We start from the raw sequence: 11,274 nt of genomic DNA on the forward strand, positions 1-11,274 counted from the left end.
AGGTGTTTTAAGGTTTTTTCCTAATCTACAACAATACCTGTTAAGTTAAAGCATACAACAATCTGTTCGCTGAAGATGATTTAGGTTTGTTATTGACTGATACATATACAGAGCTAAGTGCTAACATTAGCATGCTATCATGCTCACATTATGCTAATATGCTCAGGTAGAACCAAGTCCATTATCATAGTTAGGTGCGTTAACATGATAAACTTTGCAAATTGGCCCTAAAGTAACGTACGTTTTTAGACGAGTTTGGGATTCGCCAAAATTCACCATGAAGAGGGCGACTTGATTATTTGAACCAAATTTTTAGGCCAATTAAACCGCTAGGAGATCACTACAGCGTCTGTAACGTTTCAGTGATCGAGTAATCTGTTTAATTTGTATGTTTACGTTCATTAAATCCCATCTTTTTATGCACATGACATAATAAGTTGAATTTAGATGAAGCTTTGAAATATAGATACCATTTCCTGAAATGCGAGAAAAAAGACTGTAAACATTCATCAATAAAAAAAGTATTTATTTTTATACAGTAGATTCATACATACACATATATTTCAGATCAAAAATATTGACACTTTATAAAATGTAGTGTGTGTTGGGGTTTTGACCCAACAGTAAACCTTGCACATAAACAAAATAGATACAAAATAAATTCTACATGACATCTGATTCATTATGTCTCTAAATAATGGTTTTAAATAAAGACTCAAACACAATGCCAAGGTTATATCTTGGAAAAATATTTGGATTTCAGACAGTACGGGGCATTTCAACATTTCAAGACAATTCCCTCTGTGAAACATCACCCTTAAAAGTGCATGATGAGTTTAAAAAACAAGTTATATGTATTATACATTTACAACACATGTAAATATTGGAAACCATTTTCCCTTTTGTTGCTGCCCACCAAATAAATGGTGAATTTTATTCCCACAAGGCTGTAAAACAAGTCCGGACAGAGCTACCAGTGTCCTCTGAGGACCCTTACAAGGAGGATCATTTGAGTCTTTTCAGTCGCTGAGCACCGCAGATGAACTATTCACTTCACAGGCTGTGCTAAAACAAAGTGCGTCCTGTGGAGGTTGAGGCATATGTTTGGTTTTAGCAGAAGTACTCGTTGGGTGGCCCCTCAGTCCTGGCTAAGGCCTCTGAGTCAACACTGGACCTCCCTGAGAGCAGCCGGTTGGATTCATCGGGGCTTACCCTCGTCAGATATTCGCCCTCCATCCCTTTGGTTTTGGTCCCAGGGCCGAGGGTCTCGAACGTGACGTACGAGTCCTGTATATCCTTGGACTGCCGCCCCAGCAGCTTTTGGCAGCGCTTCTTCAGCGCCCCGCAGCACACGATCAGTGTCAGGGGGACGGCAATCACACAGGCCACCGTTATCACCACCACGTTAATAAGCTTCTGGGTGCCACTCGCACTGGCTGCTTCATCTGTTGAGAAGATTACACACTGCTCCTTTTTCGGGATCAGCCCTTTGACGCAAACACAAGCAATATACTTTGTTTTTGGCACGAGGCCATCAATGGTGATCCGGTTCTTTCCAGCACCCACATTGATCCGACGCATGTCTCTCTCACCGAATACAGCATATAGGACACTGAACTCTGTGGTATTTATGGCTGTGGGGGCTCGCCAGTTCAAGGAAACAGTATGGTCGGTGTCACCCATCACCTTCACCGAACGCACTATCCTTTTCTCAGGAGCTTGCTGTAAGGACGAGGCGTTGGCTGCTAAGTTACTCAAAGCATCCACCTCCACTGACTTCTGGTCCGAATCCTTGCCTTGTCCCTTAGAAGCTCCATCAGAGACACTGTAGCTCTGGATCTCATACTTCCCAGTCACACCTTTGCCATTGAGAGGTTCGATGATGGGCTTCCCGGCCGTGCTAGTTGGTGGAGGAATGTATCTGGCGATAAGTTTCTCCTGGTACGCCGCTCTTCCGACGCCACCAGGTTTCTTCCCTCTGTTCTTCTTGGAAACACCAGCGGCTGTCTCCTCCGAGCGAAAAGAATCTGTGATCACCAAGGAGATGACTGCATCTGCGGTGCCCACAAAGTTGGTTGCTTTGCAGAGATATTTCCCAGAGTCATGGTAGGAGACAGCAGGGACGCTCAGAATAGACCAAATGATGCCCTCCTTTGAAATCTCTTGCTGAACTGAAAAGTAAAAAAGCAAAAACATACTGAGTGAAGCACACAAATAATGATTTTAATTTAATTTAGACTTTGACCTGGACAGAAGTACTTCTCTTATCCAAGCACATCTGAAGTTTGCTCAGCAGAACTCACCGGTGCCGTTCATTTTCTTGCCATCGGCGCGGCTCCAGGTCAGCTCAGGGATGGGGACTCCGATTGTGCCACAGCGGAGCAGGACGTTGTTGCCCAGTGAGCTCCGAACACGAGCCACGGCCGTGTGCACCCGGGGGCCCTGGCACCGCTGCAGCTCGGCCTCGTTGAAGAGGACCCCCGACAGGCTCTCTGGATCGGCGCACCTCAGCCTGGGGTCGATGAGAGCCACGGACGATGAGGGGAACTTCTGAAACTGGACCAGATCGTACAGGCGGCAGTCACACGCCCAAGGGTTGTCATGGAGCCCTGTAGGAGAAAACATAGTGTGAACTATTCCACCTATCCTGAAGATTTCCTTCGCACAACACTAAGACCTTGTGGGTGTAAGTTGCGATAAATAGAATGAGTCCAACAATAACTATTATTAGACTAATCCCTAAAAGGCGTCATGGTGTCAAAGAAGTGGTCGTCGTGCAAGGCAGCTTAAAAAGAAGACTTCAAAGTATCTTAATTTGTCAAAGCTTGTTCCTCACCGAGAATTAGTTTGGAGGAATCTGTGTCCTGGGGCGGCTTCACGCTGAGCCACATTGTGAGGACATCAGCGGGGACAGTCGTCAGGCTGTTGCTGGATAAGTCCAGATAGGTGATATTCTTGATGTACATGGTGGCGTCGGCGGGGACGCTGGAAATCTTGTTGTTGTGCAAGTCGAGCAGCCTCAGGCTCGGCGTGTCGGTCAGGGACTCCCAGGGGAAGGAGGTGAGGGCGTTCCCGTCCAGCCGGAGCTCGTCCAGGTTGTAAAGACCTCGGAAGCTGTCGACGTTCAGCGAATTCAGTGAATTGAACGACATCCAGAGAAACTCCAGGTTGTTGAGGTAGTGGAAGTTGCTGCTGGAAATCCTCGTAATGGCCGTTTTCTCGATACGCAACTTGGACGTGTCGCTGGGGAAGTTTGGAGGGACCACGGTGATTTCTGGATCATTGCAAAGCACGCTCCTGCAAGAAAAAATAACACAATCATTATAATTTATACAATACACAGTGCTTTCTAATCTCACATTGCAATTGTTTGAATGAGTGAATTTAGGAACAAGCATAAAATATGTTCCACCTACATTTAACATAAAAAATGACATAGCTCAACGTAGTAGCCTATTGTGCAGTAACAAGCAAAGGAGATTAAAGAGCAACTCCAAGTTAATCCTCCACTACACAGAGTGAGTGAATGGAAGAAAGCTGCAGTAAAGAAATCTATTCCACACAAAGGAAAACAATAAAAGCTTGCTATGGGAATAAAATCCAAACAACACAAATTAATAATTGAAATGACCTTGCTTTTGATCCGTCACTTAATTTGTGGTAGAAGCAGCTGCACTGGGCAGGACACGAACCGCCAAGTACAGGAAGAAAAACAAACGCCAAACAAAAAGCAGCAGCGAAATGTCGACTCATGTTTCGGCAGCGAGTTACTAAAGGCTATGCAGCTAAACTACAGTTGAAACGGGAGCTGCTAACACGATCTAACAGGAGATCAGAGGCATCGCTGTTGTTCTGCAGGCTCACGGCTCCATACTGCTGCCACCGGTCTGAATCCGCAGATAAAAAGGATAGACAGGGATTAGTGAAGGACTTGGGTTATTTGCATTCACACGATTAGACTATTGCCTCCTGGAAGCTGATAGGCTGCATCATTTTCACTTTTATTCAGGAGTCGTTACTTTGCAATACTTAATTGGTTGGTTTATTATGAACTACTCACATGCAGATGTAAAGGTAATAAAGAAAGAAAAATTTGACTTTAGGAGAATTGTCTTCAACAAATTCAATCATCTTTGATTTCCTTTTTTGACAATTCTTCCCACTATTTATTGCGTACAGCTTAAGTCATATACGTACAATATTGAATATTAGAGTTTATTTATTTTAAATGACAGACCACCAACCTCACAATATGAAAGCACATGGCTGTCACATGGTTTTAACAAAGTTTTCTTCTCATTACAGATCAAACTGTGGTTATTTTCTAACGTGGTCCACGAAAATGTTTAATTATGTTGACAGACATGTTGTTGTTTGCATGTTGGCTACAGCTTCTTCCAACAAATGACCACCAGATGGCAGCGAGTTACTCACATTCATGTCGTTGGGCCCAAGCCTCAAACCAAATGCAGTACTTCACCTGGATTTCAATTCAGATTCATTCCCTCCCTTTCCTCTTTTATGTATCATTTGTGATTCAAACATAAATTCACATTTCTCAGAGGAAACAAAAAACTCGGACAATCATATCCAATAAACTGTAACTTTTTTCCGATTGTAAATAGAACAAATATGTAAAAAATAACCTGCAGATTTAAAGATATGATATGTAATAATAATTTACAGTAGTATCCTGCATATACATGTGGATAATTTGACAAATAGAGGAGGATCTCATCTTAGATTTTCCCTGTCAATGTGTGATTCTGGTGCGACACACTTTGCAGCTGACGGACATGTTGTCAGCGTCTCTGAGGGTTTTTCCAAAGGTGCAGAGGTTTAAAGACGCGGCCGTCCAGCAGGGTTTCAAATCCTTTAATCCAGTCATCTCTCCGTCTCTTATTAATACATGGCGCTCAGTGCAGGACCAGAGGGAGAAAAACTCCCACCATGCAGTTCTTCCTGCCTCGCTCCCCCCCATTTGACCTCAAGAGAGACACGTCTTTGGATCAGGGAGCACGAAGGAACTGATCTTTTGTCTCGAGGTACAACATGTAAAAAACAAAGGTATTTTTAGTACAACTTAAGTATTAGTAAAAGTATTTGCACAATTTTATGTTCTACTAGTGAAGAAAGGCATTTTGACCGGGCAAAAATATTAAAAATAATAAAATGCAGAGAATCTTACATTTTTTTATTTGTCTTTATCAAAGTATTTTAGCTAATTATTTATGTTTTTATTTAAATAATTTATTTCCAGTATTTAATTATTTAAACTGAAAGTTGACTGTGTCTCCAAATGTGTTGCCTGTGTCACCAAACTGTACTCAAAGACAGCAGTGGAGTAAAAGTACTTGATTACTTCTCATCCACTCGTGCTCATCACTTGCTCCTTTAACAAGACCAGAAAAAGACATTAGTGTCACTTTATCTTCCTGCTGTTCCTCAGTCTGTGTGTGTGAGTGCAGTTTGTACAGTGAAACCTTTGTTCTGTCGGCAGCAGATTACAATGATGAAATTAATTATTTGCCAAACTACCAACGTGCAGCCACTACAAAGGTTTGAGTCCTTTGATTAAAAACATATATTACTGATACAGTCAAACCTGATTTCTTACAATAAATGGAGGCTGTGTGGTCCCAGCTTCTGCAAAGGACAAATTTCATTCAAGAGACATTATGGAGCAGAAAGAGGTTAAAAATATGCTTCACTCCGATTTTAAACCGGCAAACATTGACAACTCGTGACGTGAGCACGGTGGAGGTTCAGGAAACACAACAATCACTTTCTCCCGGTGGATCAATCCACTGGGCTCATGTTCCCTCACAAGCTCTTATTTCGTCACACTCAGTTGCTGCAGTAGATTAACACGCACAGTTTGTATCGAATCGTTTGCATTGTGAAATGAAGGCACTGTGCTGTGTGCCGCTGCCTGACCTCTCTCGTGCTCCCTCAGCCTCTGACCAACAGGCCTCTTGTTGGGATTCAGAACAGCTGACGAACATGACGCTGATTTACAGAATCACGAGCTCCAAACTGTCTGTTTATCTGTGAGGGAACAACGTCTCTGCAGCCTCATGAGGCCCATGTGTCCGAGCAGCAGATGCATAGTGAGCGTTGACGTTGCCTGACGTGAGGAAACATGTAAGTGGATGGGGACGCTGAGCTTTGAGTCAGGACAATATGGGCAGTTTGAGAAAAGGGTATTATAAGTCCATTGGGACACATCATTACTTCATAGTTAATGAGTTTGTGGTAATCTGTGCACAGATTAGTGGAGCAATCAGACTCTGCCCAAATGCTGCATTTTAAAAGCTTCGGGCCGCGGCGACGGCCAAAGGTCACATTTCTAGTGTCCTCGTTCCTAAGGGTGGAAGTGGTCAAGAGTTTAAGACAAAGACATGAGTCAATTAATAAAATCCTTATTACGCTTACATTTAAAAATAATCAATTGACTCCTGTAGGTGCAGCCTCAACTCAAAAAGATGCAGTGAAATTGACATTTAAAAGTTATCAGAGTTACACATAGTAAACATCTCCAACTGGAGTAAGTGTTGGAGTAAATACGTGATATTGGAGGTGGAGACTTGTGCTAAATAAGATGTTACCTCCTCCAAGAAGGTTATGTTTTTTACGACTGTTTGTTTGAAACCAAAATTACCCAAAACAATCAAATGGATTTCCAAGAAACTTGGTGGAAGTATGGGACATGGGTCAGGATGGATTTTTCCACATCAATTATACAAGATAGGGGGATTAGCAACATTATTTTTATTTCGAGAATTATTAATGGATCTACATTTAAAAACAAATGAAAAACCTCGATCTAGAAGAGAAGCGTCTGTGCAAACAGCTTGAAATATTAAACGTTCTTCTAAACTTTAAAAGTCTTGAGTTGCTTGAGCCAGAACAGACACTGTTGTGTTGTGTTGTGTTGTGTTGTGTTGTGTTGTGTAAATTTGTTTTTCAGTTCACAACTTTAGCTCTCCTCTCTTTCTCTTTATGATCTGATCACATCAGTGTTGTCTGCATACTCAAAGTCCAGGTTTCATGAAATACTCTGCAGAGGAGTTCAAGAAATCAAATAATTCGATTTGTACAATCAGACCAGGAATGAGATGCTGCAATGAAACATTTCCTTTCATAACACTGAAGCATATTTATTATTTTGATTTAATCTTCTTATTTTAGAAATACAAGCAAATGCATTTCCTGTGATAGAAGACAACTCTCAGAATGAATAAACTAACAGAGGTCCTGGCTGCTCAATGAAGGGTTTAAGTCTTTCAGGATCTTTCTAGCCTCTCACATCCGAGCCTAAAGAACATCATTTCCCATGTTCCCACTCTCCTGTTCTTTCACAACCAGCTGCTGAATGGGGGGAAAGAGTGAAAGGAAACTTCGCCTGTTGTTTTCAAACTTCAGAGGAAGAGAACTCGACAAACTTTCAGATCGAACCTCTGCGCAGCGAACTGGCTTCGCTCGATAACTTCTAGTTGCAGAAGTTTGCAGGAGGCCTGTGCTCGTTAGGACATTCTTCTGGGGATTGTTGAAGGGGCTTTTACCGAGATTAGTGTCTTTGTGCTGTTTCACGTGAAAGAGCCTTTATAAAGGCGTCGCGCTGCAGGAGGACACGTCTGCGCCCAAACTTTGTTTAGTGCACGGCGTGAATGAACGCGTGCGTCTCAACATGGCTTCGTTTACGTTACCGGAGGGTTTCACGGACTTTGACATGTTTACATTCGGCACAGCGCTTCTGGTCGGAGGTGAGTGGAGCAGGACACAGGAAGACATGTCTGTGCACACGTTAAAGAGACAGGACACCCGGAATACATGTGTTCTAATAGTAAACACTTAAACTTAAAATAGCATCTAAACCACGCATTATTTACTCTTAATGTCGAGAGCATAACTTCATAAGGGTTATTCTTATGTATTTTTAATCTCTGCTGCACCCTGAGGTGATGTGGTCAAAAAGTTTAGGTCAATAGAGAAGTCGATATCAATAAGCGTAACGATAAATCATAATATGTTCATCTTTATTTAAATAGCACCTTTCAAAACCCAGCAAAAATGTGCCTTACAGGATGGAAATAAAAAAAATTGAAGGGGAAACAGTTAGAGACGGGAAAGGAGTAAAACAAGTTCAAATGAATCATCATTAAATGATTAAAATAGACGATAAGATCAGAACTAGGAGAAATTACTGGGAGTTTAAGTTTAAAAACTGATTTATATGTTCCTGAGTAAAGGTTGTGGTTTTAAACTCATCTTTATGAGCAGAGAACGGCAAAACACTTTACAAATCTGACGTAGATTAATGTTACACCTCCTCACTGTGCTTATTTATAATTTATAAGTAATATATCAAAGTAAGTTATATGGCTGTTGAAGAACATTATACTGCAATAATTATGGATATTGTTTTATCGCCCAGTCCCACTCTTAGGAAAGTTGATTCTATACGATACTTGATGGGGTGCAGTCTCATAAATGGGGTTACACTCAACAGAACATGAAATGAAAACGTCACAGTCTCTTTTTCTTCTTTCAGGGATGCTCGGCTTCGCCCTGAACGCCATCAGCATCGTGTCTTTCCTCACCGTGAAGGAGATGCGGAATCCCAGTAACTTCTTTGTCTTTAATCTTGCCGTGGCGGACCTCTGTCTGAACATCAACGGACTCACGGCTGCTTACGCCAGCTACCTCAGGTATCAGATTCCCTTCAGCTTTCCCTCAACAGGCACTTTTCACTTTCACGGGGGTTGTTTCTTCATTTTCCTGAAGTAACGCCCACCGAAAAAAATAAGGCTCAGCGTTTGATGTCAGCCACGGAGTATCACAAGCTGATAAGCTCCTCAGTTTCATAATCCAACCACAATCCACTTTTATTCAGCATGGAAAGTTCACATTTTGCAAGAATGATAGTTACCCAACAGGGTGTTTTTACTACGTGGAACAGAAATGAACAAATTACAATGAAGTAATACATTTTTTTCCCTTCTGTTTGAACCTCTTTTATATATATATAAATATATATATTATGACAAAAGTTTTGTTTTCCTCTCCAGATATTGGCCGTTTGGTCAAGATGGATGTAGCTATCACGGTTTCCAGGGGATGATATCGGTCCTGGCCTCCATCAGTTTCATGGCTGCCATCGCTTGGGACAGATATCACCAGTACTGCACCAGTGAGTACAGGATATATATGTGTTATGACCTATATTTAGACAAACAAATGAATGATTATATCTCTTAAACTAGAATCTTACTCAAATATCTTCACTAAGACCCGACAGTCCCTTAAATCCAATCAAGCTGCACCAAGTCACATAGACTCATAAATATCAGTTCCCTAAACATGCATGAGAGTTTTCATCCAGATCCATGAATTATTTTCTGAGAAATCAAGGAAAATGTTGAAAACCTAGCTCATAAAAACCCTGGATCCTCACACACACATGACATCACGTGTGTTTTCCTTCTGCAGGACAGAAGCTGTTCTGGAGCACGACTCTGACGATGAGCGGAATCATCTGGATTCTCTCCATCTTCTGGGCCGCTGTTCCTCTGATGGGATGGGGCGTCTACGACTTTGAGCCGATGAAGACTTGCTGCACGTTGGACTACACCAGAGGAGACAGGTGGAGTCACAGAAGATAAACAAAGTCCACCGTGTCTTTCTGGTCTAGAAATGTTCCCCGAAAACCAGAAGTCACATTCTTCCATTCAATTTCCCATTTGATCTTTCCACAGAGACTATGTGACCTACATGCTAACTCTGGTGGTGCTCTACCTGATGTTCCCAGCTTTCACCATGTGGTCGTGTTATGATGCCACCCACAAACACTTCAAGAAGGTCCATCACCACAGGGTAAATCCATCCATCATCTACAACGCTTGGGGGACCCATCCGAACTGAACTTTACGTGTAACATCTTCAATAACACGCCAAACTTTTTTGTTTTCCAGTTCAACACCAGTTGGCCGTTGAGGGTCATGCTGATGTGCTGGGGCCCCTATGTCCTCATGTGTATCTACGCCTGCTTCGAGAACGTGAAGGTCGTGTCCCCGAAGCTGCGAATGGTGAGCGATTGTTTTGTTTTGATGAAAGATACGATAAAAGTTGGTAAAGAAGATTTGATGTTTGTTTGTTTACAGCCTGTCTGATAGTTTGACCTCTTGTGTGTCTTGCTCCGTGTGGACTTTGTTTAGGCATCGTCGCCGTGTCCCTTTATCTGAAATTGCACAATTGAGAACAATGGCCGGAATTTAAAAATACAAAATAAGCCACAGATTGTAATAAACTCATTTAAGTCAAGTTCTCATGGATGTACTTGTCTCCTCTCTCAGATTCTTCCGGTCATCGCCAAGACAAATCCGATCTTCAACGCCCTCCTCTACTCGTTCGGAAACGAGTTCTACCGAGGCGGCGTGTGGCACTTCCTCACCGGACAGAAGATGGTGGATCCAGTTGTTAAGAAGGCCAAATAAAAAAGGAAACTTCTGGCAGAAAGTCAGGACCACATCATTGTTTGCTCTCATGATATGTTCCTCACACTGTTTGGCTGGGTAAGGTAAATGTCACTGTTGCCTGTACAGTTGTAATATTGTCACGTAGATGAAACCCAGGATGATCATCACGCTAGATTTGTGTTAATCTTAAAAAAATGCTCTGCAGGACATTGATCCATTTTCAAGCACTGCTCCTCCGTCCATAATAAAACCACTGTGTTGCTGCTCTTCTACTTGGTGCTCCATCTATTCACAGAAGCCTCATTTCAGCAGCTGATGCCCTTCGATGAGAAGAACTCCAGCATTTTACTAAGAAGAGTAATGTATTGTGATTTTGTTGGGAAGACCGCTTGAGGTGATGTAACCTCTATATATAGGAAGGAAATCATTTCCTGTGTTAAGACTCTGTTAAGCGATTATGGAGTCGTCAACGTCTAAGGTAACGTGAACGTAATCACCTTTAGGCAGCTGATTATTGGAATCTGTACACTGATAGTTAACTCGGCTGATATTTTGGTTTTAAACATTTTATCTTTAGCTAAACTTTTTCCTTTATATATTATATAGAGGCCACCGAACGATGAAGAAACCTGCCTGATCTAAATAAATATCTGTTTGTTGGCAACGATGTTGTAGATCGAATTATTGAGAGGAAGTTATGCAGGGAGAAATTGAAGGAATTAAATAATATAATTGTTTACAGTGACAAATGCAGCCACATGAATAATACCAGCATTAAAATATACATTTGTACACA

At 41.9% G+C, this 11,274-nt stretch overlaps 2 protein-coding genes across 2 annotated transcripts; one reads left to right on the top strand and one right to left on the bottom strand.

Moving 5' to 3' along the window:
* Positions 1–1,110: 1,110 nt before the first annotated feature.
* lrit1b (leucine-rich repeat, immunoglobulin-like and transmembrane domains 1b) lies at positions 1,111–3,753 on the bottom strand. Its single transcript, XM_053414234.1, has 4 exons — positions 3,632–3,753; positions 2,837–3,297; positions 2,304–2,609; positions 1,111–2,171 (listed from the first exon to the last, which is right to left on the bottom strand). Exons 1-4 carry the CDS (start codon positions 3,751–3,753, stop codon positions 1,111–1,113), a joined length of 1,950 nt encoding a protein of 649 aa, XP_053270209.1.
* Positions 3,754–7,361: 3,608 nt separating this feature from the next.
* On the top strand, positions 7,362–11,274 carry rgrb (retinal G protein coupled receptor b). The gene is made up of 7 exons (XM_053413677.1): positions 7,362–7,766; positions 8,555–8,711; positions 9,072–9,193; positions 9,493–9,646; positions 9,759–9,876; positions 9,975–10,088; positions 10,356–11,274. Exons 1-7 carry the CDS (start codon positions 7,691–7,693, stop codon positions 10,494–10,496), a joined length of 882 nt encoding a protein of 293 aa, XP_053269652.1. The 5' UTR covers positions 7,362–7,690; the 3' UTR covers positions 10,497–11,274.

The sequence above is a fragment of the Pleuronectes platessa genome, chromosome 21 (genome assembly GCF_947347685.1).
Source record: "Pleuronectes platessa chromosome 21, fPlePla1.1, whole genome shotgun sequence".
In the NCBI taxonomy this organism is placed as follows: Eukaryota; Metazoa; Chordata; class Actinopteri; order Pleuronectiformes; family Pleuronectidae; genus Pleuronectes; species Pleuronectes platessa.